Genomic DNA, 15,581 nt, shown 5'->3' on the forward strand with positions numbered 1-15,581 from the left:
CCATGAAGCTGCATCAACTCTACTGATAAACAGAGACCAAGTCAGGGTCAGTGTCATCTCCATTGACTCTCCCGCTGCTTCCTACCCCCAGGGGATCGTGATAAATGGCACCATCTCGCTCAGTTCCTTACGTTGAATCCTAGGGGTCGTCCTTCACCCTTGCATTCTTCTGCTGCTCACATTCGACCCCTAAGAGGCTCTGTCCACCTGCCTTCACAACAATCCCTATTCGTCCATTATCCAGCTCTGTCACCACCACCACAGGCCAAGCCAATGCCGTCTCTCCCCGACTACTGGACATGACCCCTGAGCAGCCTCCTACTTCCCCGCCTGCCTTTCTACTACCTGTCACCCTTACAGCAGCCGAGTATTGTTCTTCACATAAATCAACTGATTTTCACGCCGCTGCTTGAAACCCTACAATGATTTTCCGTTACAGTTAGGAAAAAAAAAATGCCAACACCTCACCGTGGCCTATAAGTCCTTATGTAATCTGGCTCCAGCTAATTTCTCTGGTTTCATCTTGTACCTCTTTCCCCTTTGCTCACCGCACTGCAGACATATTGGCCTTCTTCTGTTCCCTGAAGATGCCGAGGCCGTCCCTCCCGAGGCCTTTTGTACCGCTGCTCACTCTGGAATGCTCTTACCCCAGACACTCTCCAGGCTGACTTCTCATCACTCAGAACTCAACCTCCAAGGTCTCCTTCCCAGAGAGAAGTTACCAGTTGCCCCCCTGCACACACACTGCCATACACAGTCCCTACCGCATTATTCTGCTCTGTTTTCCTTGTGGCACTTACCCCTCTCTGAAATGATTTTATTATTTCCAGTGATCTTTGACTCTGCTCTCTAGAATGTAAGGCACAGGTACGCTAAGACAATGTGTCATTACCCATTTTATTCTCAATGCCAGAAACAATGCTGGGTGCATAGAAGGGGCTTGCTCAATAAACAGTTGTTGAATAAATACAGGAATGAATCCATGAAGGTCGCCGTCATTAATATCATCGCCATAGCAGCTGTTGCTTTTTACATGTGCTTATTATCCACCAGGGGCATTATCTCCATGAACCTCCACAGCAACCACATGACAAGGAACTAAGGTTGAAAAGGTTCTGACACTTACCCAAGGTTGCAGGTAGTAAAGAACGAAAGCAGTCCGTCTGGGTCCAAAGCCTCTGCTCTTCCAGTCTTAACACTGTGGTTACAAGGAATGGCTGGTCCTGCTTTGCTAGGGTGTGGGCTTAAAAACATTCATCCATTCCTTTTATTGGGTCAGCTGTTTATTTGGGACCAGTTTGCTGGGCACTGTATGAGTGAATTTCGCAGTGAACAAGATGGAATTCGTGCTTTCGTTTATCTTGCGCTCCAGTCATTATTTGGTTAATGCTCACAAGAGTCATTCTGATTGCATTCATTTGCTGGGGCCGCCATAACGAAATCCCACAGACCAGGTGGCTTGAACAGCAGAAGTGGATTTCCTCACAGTCCTGGAGGCTGGATGTCCAAGATCCAGGTGCTGGCAGGGGTTGGATTCCTCTGAGCCTTTCTTGTTGGTTTGCAGATGGCCACCCCCTTGTTGTGTCCTCACATGGCCTTTTCTCTGCTCATGCCCATCAACGAGGTCTCTTCCTTTCCCTGTAAGGACAAAAGTCATAATGAAGTAGGGCCCCGCTGTCATGACTTCATTTACCCGTACCTTTTTAAAGGTCATATCTCCAAATACAGTCGTGTCAGGGTTAGGGCTTCAACATACAAATTTTGGGAGGACACAATTCCATTGATAACACTGATCGTCTGGAAATATGAGCCCTTTAAAGGCATGAATAAAACCTGAATTTCCAACTGGATTAATATTAGTATTGTATAGGTCCTAGATTAAACTCATTTATATTTAGTATGTGATGCCTGTCCGAGGCTATATTTCAAAGTCCAAGGCTATATTTTACAATGATGTGCAAAATCAGTTATTTTTGAGAGAAAGCCCTAAAGAAATCATATCGCAAATAAGAAGGGCACTCACACATATAACGTTCATACAGCACGGGATGGCCAGAGAGGAACAAATTTATCTTGAATGTAGCCAAGTCTCTTTCTTCCATCTGTGTCTTCATAAGTGAATGAGGGACTTCTATATATATTGGATTTTCATAACACATCTTCTAGCAAAGGTGTATAAAGAAAGTTTTGAAAGGATAGCGACTGAAGAAGGTATGAGGCAGGATCCGACTGGATTTGAATAATCTCTCCCAGCTGATTTTGCAGAACAGAGTGACCTAATGCTTGGCTGAGATTCGACTATATTTATGACTTTTGCCTGGAATACCAGCATTGATGATTAACTGATAGAGGGATACAGAGGCCCAAACACTTTAAAAAATAGTATCCATACAAGAGCGTCTTTATATTTAGGTTTGAAAAAATTATTTTGGGGTGCTGTATTTTGCCTGTCTTCAAAAAATTAAAATTTTTATTTTCCTTGGCACATAACCAGTTTAAGTTCTAGAAGCTATAAGGGTTAGGGCAGGGCATAGTACTCCTATTTGTCTAGCTAAAGGATTTAGCAGAGAGGCTAGAAGTGGGTAATGTTCAAGAAATGTCAGATGTTTGGAAAGCTCAGTTAAACAAAACAATCACAACCATAAAAATACTGCATCATTAATAGACAGCTTGGGTGGTGGGCGATAAAATGGGTATAAAACAGGCTGAATTCATGTCCAAACACTGTCTCTGACTGGCCTGGGTTTCCTCATATGTAAAATGAGGCCTTAGGGGCTGGTTCCAAGTTCTCTCTAAAATGTCCTGTTTTATGGTGTCGGATGATGATTCCCAGTTGGAGATCAGGTAGGGTTGCCGGATTCAGCAAATACAAATACATGTGTCTTGTATTGTATGTCAACCCTAATATGAGAAGATGTCCTGAGAGGCCCCTGGAGGATACAAAGTCATCACAAACGATCTGTAGCGTTCATGATCTTCTTGCATTTAATAGAGACCTGACTGCTTATGTTAAGCTTTGGAACTTGTAGCATTTCAGATTGGTTTTGGATCGGTTGAAAATGCTCCTCTCCCTACTGATACAGCCCCAGGCACAGAACTCAGAGCAAGCTAGGTGACTAAGTGCGACCGAAACCACTAAATTCTACTCCTGAAACTATTACGCTGTATGTTCAATAACTGGAATTTAAGTAAAAACATGAAACATAAAAAGAAAAAAGCAAAGAGAAAGAAACCATTGTAATGACCTTGCCCTAGCCTTGCAGTGGTTCCCCAATGGGGCGGAAACCGGCCAGTAACACTCCTCAGGCAAGGTTCTGCTGGGGTCAAGACGGCAGGCAAAGTCTTGCTCTGCCTCTGTCCTTTTATAACAAGCCATTCATGGGCATTCTGGAAGAATTTCCATGCCTAACAATGTACCGTCGTGGAAAATAATACATTACATCGGGAACTCTGGGATCCCGAACCAAATTCAGCCCCAGCCCGGCCACACTCTCAGAGGCTGGGGAAGAAATGAGTTCCTGGATCAGGGAAAATCATTGCCCTGAAGAACTTTAGAAGAATGTGTGGCAGCAGATCTGTATAGACACCAGTCAGCTATTTGTTCCCTGTTCCAGCATAGTGCTGCACTTCCGGCATTTTGAGAACTGACTTATGGTTCAGGCCAGACACTCACACAGCGAGTGAATTCGCCAGCCAAATTGCCCAACATCGTAGCAAAGAAAATGTGAGTCAAACAAAGCAAGACGGGGCATATGGGTTCTGGGTTTTGGGGTCGTAAATACAGGTTAGGAGCTTTATACCAATTGCTTCTGTCCCTTGACACATTTCCATTTTAAGGTTAAGTAGGTTTAATTACACAGCTCCTTTTCCCATCTTTCCTTCTTTTTGACATTACATAAGATATTTTAGGAACAGAGAAAGGTTAATGGGCCTATGATGGGCCCTAGAATTAACTTCCTTAATTAAGCCTCCAGAAGACATCTTTTCATTTCTTTTAATGACCTGTCTTGGTTAAAAAAGACCCGAAGCTCCTGAAGTTTTGTGCAGGTCCTGCTTGTATAAGACCCGCGCAACCTAGCACATGATTGCAGCTTTGTCTTAGATGATGTTTCTGGTTTAAGCAACTGCTGTCATCAACAGGGGGGCCGAAGTTGATGGGCAACGAGATTAATCCGTTCAGTGTTGTGACTTTGGAAAATTCACCTTTGCGGATTTAGACTCTTATTCAGGCATCGATTTATTTTTATAGAGCAAACAGATGAATATATCCCTCCTCAAATTATGCTCATCAAATATTTGTAAATTAAACTACAATTTAAATGTACCAGCTAGTGGACTACAATCAAAAAAACCTTGCCACGAGTCTTTTCTAAAACTCCTATCATACTCTTAATTTATCTCTTATCATTTAAGAATTTTTAATATGTTTCTCTTACACCAAGGCCTGCTATACATTAATTTCTTTCCTCTTCTTTCAAATTAGATGTCTTTGAGGAACCATCATCATTGATGAGACTTTTCAGAACCCATTTGAACATGACCAAATACTTGTAGATTTAAGGACACTCCCTGTGTTCCTAGTTTTTTTGGTTTAATTTGTCAGTATCTCATTTACATTTCCTGACATTATTGGAGGAGAAAACATATATCTATTAATGTTCTTGTTCTTCCAAAATGAGAATTCTAGCGTACTTCCTAATGTTACTGACCATATCTATGTATCTATATGTATCTATCTCTCTATATGGCTGGCATCTATCTATTTCTATGTCTATCTATCTATCTATCTATCTATCTATCTCTATCTGGCTAGCAGATTCTGATTTAGAGCTCTGGACCAAGCCAATGAAATCTAATCTGTGTTTACCAAAGTTACCCAGAGGATACTGATGGGCACCCCATGTACATACGTGTGTCTGGAAATGAAGTCTGTCTTAGAGCTCCAAGCCCAGGGCAGTGAGTGGCTTCTGTTCCTTCTTCTTCAAGTCCTGTCTTCTACCTGATCACAGAACTTCCTGAAAAGGGAATTGTTGCTAAACAGCTTCTTGTGACATTGACCTCAGTGCTGAGCATGAAACAGAGAGCTGTTATTATCTAACTATGCAAATGTGAGAGTCAATGAATGTGCACTTGGTTGAAAGGGCGTGTGAGGGACAAAATCTGGAATCTGTTCCAGGTGCTTCCATGATTCGCTCTCTCAGGTAATGGTTGGTTTCTTATGGTGTGTAGATCCTTCAGCTTGCTAATGGGCATCCTGTGTTTCGTTACAAAAAGGGTTTGTAAAACCGAGATGGATTTCTAGGAGAATGTGTGCAAAATGGTGCCTTCTTAAAAATGGTGCCTTGTCTTTCCTCTTCCCCTAATTCAGATATTATGTGGTGTGGATGCCTGTCACCACTTGGTGTTTTATTCGTATTATACACCCTGAGTCTAATTCTTCCTATGAGTATTGATGTAGTATCCCTATTAAATAGAGTGGAAAATAAATGACCTTATGCCTGTCTTTTGCTCTCCTCTTCGGGACAGGGCTGGAATGAGCAAATTAATCTGGAATGGGATGGCCAGACTGGGCGGTGGCAGGGGACATGTGGCATGGGCACAGAGGGTGTGCAGATCCAGCTGCAAAGTTCAGAGCATAATATCCGAAGGGTAGGGCAGCCCAAAGTAGTTAACAGCATGGAATCTGCAGTAATTAGACAGAGCACGATCAGGAGAGACCAACAAGTAAACAGTATATGGAGACTTTTCTGTGTTTCCCTCACCTGTAAAATGTAGGTAATTCAGCACTTCGTAAATTGGTTTGTTGTGAAGATTAAATTTGTTTCATACACATAAAGTATACCAAATGGTACCTGGCACATGGTAAGATTGAATTAACACGTGAAATAGTATTATTATCATGTTCTCATCAGCAGAAACCAGAATAGAAGGTGGGTTCTGGGCTTTAGGAGTAGAGAATTAAGAAGGAAGGGTGGAAGATAGGGTGCAATGTAGCTTGACCGCTGAGTGGAGACTGCTGAGTTGGAGCTCTTGAAAGCTTTCCCACTTGAGTCCCAAATCGATCTTGAAGGCCAGTTGAGCTGAGCTTGAAGCAGAGGCTCCCAAGAACCCCAACGTGGGGATATGGGGGAGCAGAGGCCGAGACCCAATTTCTACATCTGTTTAATTGGCCTCATCTCTTGACTTTCTCTCCTCCTGCCAACACCATCGGGCCCCAAGGGAAAGAGTTCTCTGACCATGTGGGAGAGTGGCTGGTGTCCATGTTAGCTATCTTAGACTGACAGCCCCCAGAAGGTAGGGCTTGGTTGTACTTGAGGCTATAATTCTGCTGAGTATATGTCACACACAATTAAATGTTTAATAAATGATATGAGGTAGATCATTTCCCGTTAGGGTAGTGACCAAACTAACGTAGGTAATTTCATTATTAATATCAATTCAATTCCTTAACATCCGTCATTGGAGAATCACAAAGATCAATCCGTTGCAAATATTTCCACTAGATCTGCGGTTGCTATGTATTCTTCACATATGAAGGAATAATGTGCTACCTACTTTGCACAGAGACTATATCCCTTTCATTATTTCCTTCGTCGAACATGCACTGAATGCCTACTATGTGTTGGCAGGGGTACTTGGTACTCAAGAAGAACAAGATGAATATGGCATGGTTCCTGGCCCCAAGGTGTCATAAACTGGTACAAGGACAGAGACAAGTTGACAAACAGTTTATGAAAGTGCCGCCAATTGGGCAAACATGAAGTGCTGTTGGGATCCAAGGATGATCAGCTCTACTCAGTGGTAGAGAGTCATGGTCAAGAAGCGCTGATAGAGGTGGTAAGAGAACTCCCAGAGCGTCCTTGACTTTCGATGGGGTTACGTCCCAGTAAATCCATTGTCGGTTGAAAATATATTTAATACATCTAACCCACCGGACATCGTAGCTGAGCCTCGCCCACCTTAAACATGCTCAGAACATTTACATTAGCCTGCAGTTGGGCACAATCGTCTCACACGAAGCCTTTTTTGTAATAAAGTGTTGGAAAATCTCATGTAACTTAATGAATACTGTACCGAAAGTGAAAAGCAGCATGGTTGTGTGGGTACAGAACAGTTGTCAGTGTAATGGTTGTTGACCCTGGGGATTGCAAGGCTGACTGGGAGCTGAGACTGGCTGCTGCTACCTATCCAGTATCTCCAGAGAGGATTGTACTGCCTAGCACTAGCCAGGGAAAAGACCCAAATTCAAAATTCTGTGTACGGTTTCTACCGAATGCAGACCCCCATCATAGAGTCAAACCATCATCAGCTGAACCATGATAAATCGGGGACTGTCTATCCAAGGTCTTAAAAAATAAGAAGAGGTTTGTTTGGCAGAGAAGGGAAAAGGATTTGCAGCAGAGAAGCAGCTTGGGAAAAGGGAGAGGCATGAAACAGGTGTATTAGGAAGTCGGTGTAAAAGTAGAAAGTGGGAGAAATGGGTTGGGTGGCTACATAAGGGCAGTATCACCAAAGACCTTGCGTGAAAAACTTGACAGTATTGACTTTATCAGAAATCATTAGAGTACTTAAGAAGATAATGTGATCAGGGGCGCCTGGGTGGCGCAGTCGGTTAAGCGTCCGACTTCAGCCAGGTCACGATCTCACGGTCCGTGAGTTCGAGCCCCGCGTCAGGCTCTGGGCTGATGGCTCAGAGCCTGGAGCCTGTTTCCGATTCTGTGTCTCCCTCTCTCTCTGCCCCTCCCCTGTTCATGCTCTGTCTCTCTCTGTCCCAAAAATAAATTAAAAAACGTTGAAAAAAAAATTAAAAAAAAAAGAAGATAATGTGATCAAACTTGCCTTCGAGAATGTTCTTTCTGATGACAGTTTGGAGGAGGCACTGGATGAGAGCAAAATATTACATAAGGGGACTGGGTGTGAAGTTGAAAGACTGTTTTAATGTGCACATCATATATGGTAAGGACCTAAGCTAAAGCAGGGCAAGGGGGATAGAAAGGAGGATTTAAAAAACCATTTAGGAGCATCCATGTGGTTGCAAATGGCAAGATTTCATTTTTAATGGCTGAGTAATATTCCAATATGTATATATAGCACATTTTCCTTATCCATTCATCTATTGAGGGACACTTGGGTTCCTTCAATATCTCGATGATTGTGAATAATGCTGCAATAAACACAGGGGTGCGTATTTCTGAAATCACTGCAACACCGTATATTAATTATACTTGAAATAAATAAATGAATATTTAAAAAAAATCATTTAGGAGGCAAAATCAAAAGGACTTGGTAGCCAGCTGGATGTCTAGATGTGAAGGAGAAGTACTTAATGCCAAATACATTTACTGTTGGTTATCACAGTCTGTGATGTATAGTCCTGCTTCGGGTCCTTACTGGTGATCCAAAGCAAATTGTGCCCCAATAGCCCTCAGAGGAAAAAACCTGCTAGAACAAACAACGAATACATCTTAAGGGGATTTTGGATTTCACTGGGGTCCTTTCTCCATTGAAATTCACAGAAAAACCCAAGGAGGTTCACTAACTGAAAATTTATTGATGGAGCTAATGGTGCATCCAGAGAGTATTAGTCTCCATCTCTAGATCATTCCTTCCCACATTTGAGGTGCACACCAGTCACCCGGAGATCTGACTAAATTGTAGGTTCTGATTCATTCAGTCTGGGGTTGGGGTTTGACATCCCTCCTGTTTCACAAAGCTTTCAGGTGAGGGAGATGCCCTGGACCACGGTTTGAGTCGTCCATGTCTAGACCGTTTCACAAGGAGGGAAATACAACTTGTTGGTGTGTCCAAATGGGCCCGACCTGAGGGCAACAATTGGAAAAATAGCACAGGTCTCAGGTTACGCTGCTGCTGTTGCTGCAGACCTTTCAAGTCTTGTCTGGGTGGGGCCTCTTGGGAATGGTACCCGTCCCAGGAAGAGAACTGGTAAAGTCCTATACAGTCCTATATAGTCTGAGCCAATAAGGTTGTCCTTGTGTTCCACCAAGAGCCACAAAGAGTTTTCTCCCCATGCTGCCCCTGGCATGTCTCACTGAGTAATCAAACCCCAACTCAAACCCCTGGCCCACACACAGTCCCACCTAGCCAAAATGGGATAGCGTTAAGTTTTGTTAAACTTGCTGTGGGGGTGAGGAATATTTTGGGTTAAGAGTTATAAAAGGTTCTTTGTAGCAATTGCAATATTTATGTACCTGTCACCAGAGACAAACAAGGCTGGAAATTAGGAAACTGACTCCTTCTTACCTTGTGAGTCAGCTTTCATCCATGCTTGACCTCTACTTACTGACCATGCGGTGCTCAGGTTACAGTTTGTTTATATATGCCAGCTCTTTAATTATGAGAGCATAAGTCCTAGGGACCAGGACCAGATGCTGGGGTTGGCATTGCCTGGTGGGAGACTGACAAATGGCCTTGGGTGGCTCAGACCCAACCTGGCCTGCTCTGGTTGCCTGAAATAGAGAGGAAATTTTGCTGTAGGGAGACTGCAGTAGGCTCTGAAATTAAGAGGAGTCTAGATGGAGAAAAAGCACTACCTTGGGAATCAGGAAACTAGTTCTAACTCAGCAATAACTGGTTATGTGATTTTGGACGAGGCATTTTGTCTTTCTCGGCCTTAGTTTCTCTCTCTGAGAAATGAGGACGTAGGCCAGTGGTGTTCAGACTTGTTCTCTGCAGAACCCTACAGTTTTCCTGGAGGTACTAGGAGGATCAGACTGGATCTACCAAAAAATTACCAACTCTGGCTCATATGGGTTGGTAGCTCCCCAACATACACACGCCCTTGGTGTTTGGTGTGATGGTAACCTTTTACCATTCCACAGAAGTGTTTCCACTGGTGAGGCCATGGATTTAGATTTTGGACTCCAAAAAATTTAACTCTAATGTTGCCCTCAGGAATCCTATGAGCATGTCACACATGGAAAATACTTAGAAAAAAAGCACATTAACTATATGAATGTGACAGCATCTATTGTATTTCTGGGGTATACTTGATCTTTTTTTTTTAAGCTTATTTATTTGAGAGAGAGAGAGAGAGAGTGCGCCAGCTGGGGAGGGACAGAGAGAGAAGGAGAGAGAGAATCTGAAGCAGGATCCGCCCTGTCATCACAGCGCCCAACACGGTGCTCGAACTCACGAACCATGAGATCATGACCTGAGCCGAAATCAAGAGTCGGATGCTCAACCGAGTGAGCCACGCAGGCACCCCCAGGGTATACTTTATCTTAAGAAAATGGATTGATTTCTGAAAAGCCAGTGTCCTGAATTAATTTTAGCAAGCCAAACCGACTAACCTACTTTAAAAAAAAATGCACTTATTCGGGGTCCTGGACCATAAGTTGGAGCTACATAGCTAGAGCAACTGCTAGACTTGTCTTGATCTCAAAAATATTTCCTCCAAGGAGCATATCATCTTAGTAATTCATTTAAAAGAGGTTTACCCATTTTCATTGTCTTGATTGTGTGTTTTTATGTGTTAAAATTCTTTCTGTGGTCTGTACTAAAGGGATTGTTGCTCTGCTAGTATTTTGCCGACTCTGATTTTCCCAGGAGGGTTTGCGTTCGGCAGGCTGAACAGGTTTACAAGCACTGAAGTGCCTAGGAGCAAAGTTCAATCAACGTGGCTATTTATATACAACTTGTACTTACAATGGAACATTTCACAAAGGATTTCCCTTTGTAACACTGACAACAGTGACTTGAAAACAGCAGGTATACTTGTTGAATGACCGAATGATCATTCATTCGTTTATTCATTCCATGGCATTGACCCCATCACAGAGCTCTCTGTGAATTACTGTTTTCTACTTTGGAGAATTGAAATGAAGCTGTGCTTCTTCTAATAACTGTGCTTTCATCTTGACCCGCTCAGCCAGCTGGGGCTTCATATTCACCCGGCTTCCGAGGTCAGCCTTTTTGGGCCGGAGGCTACACACCGTTTTTCTACCGTTCTGTTTCCTCAGTAGGATTCTCCTCTTCGGCTCTTGCCCTTGACCGTAGAATTACCATTCAACGCAGAAACTACTGACAAAAAGGGGCATTTCTGTGTGTGTGAGTAGGGGTAGATCGTGATTACTTAATAGAAACTTGAGTCTCAAAAATACCGTGCAGTCTAGGGGATTTTCATCCCACTGAATATTTTCGTTATTTGCTTATGTGAGAATATACAAGTTCATGTGCACAAATGTGTTTAGTCTTTTCATATTACAAGCCAATGCCTGATTGAAAATTTGACATCAGAGGACTGACAGATTGGACTCAGACTCCCATGGGCTTGGGAGCATCTTCAGAAAATAACATTATATTCCTACCTTCCAGAAGATGGGGAATTGGCTTTTTAAAGCATTGTGTATGAGAAAGATGATTAATAAGCTATAAAATAAGTGAGGCTATAGACTAGGAAATCGGTTCTGGAACTCAAAGGGTCAGTGGTCCAATTCACTTAACTAAGAAAACTGTGGGTAAGATAGCATGAGACACCAATAAGGAGGGACTGAGAGAAGAAAGCAAGAGACTGCACTTTCCATTTCCTTACTTGACCTTGAGCCCCTCTGGAGCTAAGCATGCCCATCCATAAAGTAAGGACAGATGAGCTGCCTCTCAGTTTTCAGTGATCTTGGGGGTCTGTGCAGACATTAATGGATCAGAGCATTATATTAAGAGTGTCATAGAGACTCTTTGAAGAAGGCACGGTTGCAGCTGAGCGTGGAGCTCTGGATGGCCCCCTCCAGCTCCTGATTCATCACTGTTCAATCTGGCCGAGGAACACACTTTTAAAGACCCTGGGAAGATACCCGGGGAACCTGAGGTTAGAATTACTCTAACCAGCTGCAACGTGCAATCATTGGAGAGGGTACGTGCTGACCTGCTCAGAGGTGCAAAGGAAAAGAATCTCGTCGTGAAAGAACCAGTTCGGATGCCTACCAAGACTCTGAGAATCACTACAAGAAAAACTCTTCGTGGTGAAGGTTCTAAGACTTGGGATTGTTTTCAGGTGAGGAGCTGCAGGCGACTCATTGATTTGCACAGTCCTTCTGAGATTGTTCTGCAGATTACTTCCATCGGTCTCGAGCCAGGAGTCGAGGTTGAAGTCACCAGTGCTGACGCTTAAATCAGCTTTTTGAATGAACTGATTATCGGTTGTTACAAAAAGAAAAAAAGAAAGAAAGAAAAAGAAAATCAGAGGGATAGTGCAGTGACTCATCATGAGATGACTATGGCAAAGGCACAGGTGTTGAAGCCATACAGACCACTGTTCAAGTCTGAAACTGCCACTTATTAGGATACTTTGAGAAAGCCATTCAACTTTCCTGAGCCACGCAACTGTGGCTCCACCTTTAAATTAGAATTAATAAAGTTGAGGGGCTCCCGGTTGGCTCAGTCGGTTAAGCGCCTGACCCTTGGTTTCAGCTCGGGTCATGATCTCACGGTTCGTGGGTTTGAGCCCCGTGTCGGGCTCTGCGCTGGCTTCCTTGGGATTCTCCCTCTAAAAAAATAATAAAGTTGGGATAAAAAGATAATTTAAGTAAATGAAATACTAGACCTTATGGAGTAGATAGTCACTTCCTGGTTCTCCTTGCCATCATCACAGGTAAGAAATAAGTTTATTTCCTGAGCATTAATTTATTCCCCAGGTATTTTGAGTGCTCACTATGTATGTTGGAAATTAGATATGATTTAACATCAGCCGAGGATGTCAGTGAAGACAAAGTGAAATCATTTTAATGCATATGAAGGAACTATGTTGCCCTTAAATAAAATGGTTCAGCTTACAACTGACCAATTAGATTTCAGCTGCACACAAATTGCTTTTGTTTGTTTTTAGACTTGTATACTACATCATTCATATTCTCACCCAGTCTTTCTTGTGATTCACAACGTATCTGCAAGATGGCCACACAGGAAAGTAAAGCTGGAATCCAGCTCATAAACAGTGGACTCCTTGAGTGCAACTGTCTCATAGTTAACTGTGCCTTTCACTGCCTAGGAATAGCATATAGACTTTGAGTTTTATTCTGGAGGAAATGGAAGGCTTCTGAAAACTTTGATCAGAGGAGTATCATGAACTGACTATATTTGAAGCGACTTATTCCGCCTTATGTGGAGGACAGATGGTTAAGGGGGCAAAGATGAAAGCAGGGAGGCCTTTGGATGGTCTCTGTGATAATAAAAGGGTGACATTACAGTGATTTGGTCTTAAACGGCTGTGGTGGGAGATGGTGAGAAACGATTGGATTCTGGACCCGATTTGAAGCTGGCATGACAGAATTTGCTGGTGGGTCGTAGTGTGATATGAGAAAAGGAGAAGAATCAAGCCCTAATCCGAGGGTTTGGGGACTGAGCCAGGAGAAAAATGATGTCGGCACTTACTGAGATGAAGAAAACCAGGAGCAGGGGAAAACTTTTGAGGGGGAAGATCAGGGATACAATTTTACGTGACTTAAATTTGAGACTTCTATTAAATACCCAAGATTTGAATCTAGATTTCGGGACAAACCTTGAAGGAGGAGATAGGAATTTGACTATCGTTGGTGGCTAGATGGGGTTCAGTGTCAAATGACTGGGAGAGATCACCGGAGAGTGGACGTAGAGAGAAAAGGAGACGAGGTCTCAAGTGTGAGCCCTCAAACGCTGCAACGTTTAGCGGTCAAGACAAGAAGGAATCAGCAAAGGAGGACCGAAGGAGACCGAGAAGAAGGAGGAGAACTCGAAGAGAGACTGGCGTCTCAGAGACAAGAAAGAGAAAAAATTAAGAGGTTTCGAGGAGAGGAAGAGGGAGTGGTTCGCTGTGTCAAACGTTGCCAGTAAGCCCAATAAGAGGAGGACTGAGGACTGATCTTTAGATTTGGCAAAGTCTTATTGATAACCTTGACAAAAACTGTGATCCTGGAAACACTGGGAAGGTGACCACTGATTGGATGGCGTTCAAAACAAAAGAGGAGGAGAGATAGAGAGAGTGAGAACAGACATCTCTTACAAGGCTTTTGTTTTAAAGGGGAGGAAAGTAATGGGGCAGGGGGTAACGACTTGAAATGTAGGGTGTGAGCAAGCACGCACTTATGGCCCAGGCACTGCTGAGTCAGACGGGATGCTGGCTACAGGTCTGGAGCAGGGTCTTGGAGGGCCCCGCTGATCAGACTTTAAGCCTTTGGTTGCTGGATTATGGAATGCCCATGAGGTCCCGGGGGAGGGGTTGGGTTGAAAGGAAATGGGAGAGGGGAGACTTGGGAAGCTCAGGGCAGTGGTTGCATACTGACAGGCCTAGAGGTGTCTCAGTACTTTATCAGTCAACATGGTGGTACCAGTGTGTTTTAGTTGAACATCAGCCTGGATCCATAAAGAGGTGTCTTTCTTTATTATCTTCATTTAAAACAATTTTTTAATGCTTATTTATTTTTGAGAGACAGAGACAGAATGCGAGTGGGTTAGGGGCAGAGGGAGAGGGAGACACAGAATCCGAAGCAGGTTCCAGCTGTCAGCAAAGAGCCTGATGTGCGGCTCGAACTCACGAGCTGTGAGATCAGGACCCGAGCCGAAGTTGGACGCTTAACTGACTGAGCCACCCAGGTGCCCCGTCTTCATTTTTTAAAGAAGAGGATATTGCAGAATATTTTCATGATGTGAAATGACCAGAAGAGAGGGGAGATTTGAAAAATCGATGATGTAGGAGAATGTGGCGAGAATTACGGGAATTCTTGAGCTGGGTGAAGGGGGATGGGGTAAGCACATAAATGAAACGGGTTGGTTTGATGAAAACACAGTTTTTTTTGTTCCTTGTAGCAGGAGGGAACACAGACATGGGTGAGCAGCTGAGACGTTGTGGAGGGCATGTGAAATTTCTTTTCTGGTTGCTTCTATTTTCTCTTTGAAAGAGAGGAAATTTATTAACACCACAATTGTTTTATTATATTTAAAAATTTTTTTAAGTTTTTATTTATTTATTTATTTTGAGAGACAGCATGAGTGGGGGAGGTGCAGAGACAGACAGAGAGAGAGAGAGAGAGAGAGAGCGAGAGAGAGAATCCCAAGCAGGCTCCAACCCTGCCAGCATAGAACCTGAGGCCAGGCTCGAACCCTCTAAACTGTGAGATCTTGACCTAAGCCGAAGCTAAGAGCCGCATGCTCAACCGACTGAGCCACCCAGGTGCCCCAACACCGCACATTTTTATCTTCCTCGAGGTCACCATGCATCCACGTTTTATCTGAGATTTATGTAGAATTCTGGGGAAATGCTGGTCACTAGAACTACTTTTGCTTCCGAATCCGTGTCTCCTGCTGGGAGACACCCAGCTGCGGAATTTCGGTCCCACCTCATTCCATGAGTGATGATCAGAGCCGGGTTTCCTTTTGAGACGGTTTATAGAGCATGGTGACCCCTGGCCCTCTCATGCCCTGCTTTGCTATGGAGTAGCCCAGAAAGGAAACATTTCTTGTCTGGCACAGTGCTGTATCCGGGGCCCCTAAGAGAACACGACGCAGAGTAGGTGTTCAATAAATATCTGTTGGATGACTTGAGGGAGGGAGGGAGGGCAAGCGGAAGGGAGGGAGGGAGGAAAGATTTCAAT

General features: G+C 43.6%; 1 protein-coding gene across 1 annotated transcript in view; it reads left to right on the forward strand.

Annotated features, from left to right (window-relative positions):
• The window catches only part of LOC106976604 (40S ribosomal protein S20-like), a 41,182-nt gene extending 26,774 nt beyond the window's left edge, over positions 1–14,408 (forward strand). Inside the window, exon 2 of the mRNA XM_053202548.1 lies at positions 11,748–14,408. Coding sequence (XP_053058523.1) covers positions 11,748–12,127 — 380 coding nt within the window. The 3' untranslated portion in view covers positions 12,128–14,408. The remainder of the gene's footprint in view (positions 1–11,747) is intronic.
• Positions 14,409–15,581: the final 1,173 nt, after the last annotated feature.

The sequence above is a fragment of the Acinonyx jubatus genome, chromosome D1, assembly GCF_027475565.1.
Source record: "Acinonyx jubatus isolate Ajub_Pintada_27869175 chromosome D1, VMU_Ajub_asm_v1.0, whole genome shotgun sequence".
Taxonomy (NCBI): Eukaryota; Metazoa; Chordata; class Mammalia; order Carnivora; family Felidae; genus Acinonyx; species Acinonyx jubatus.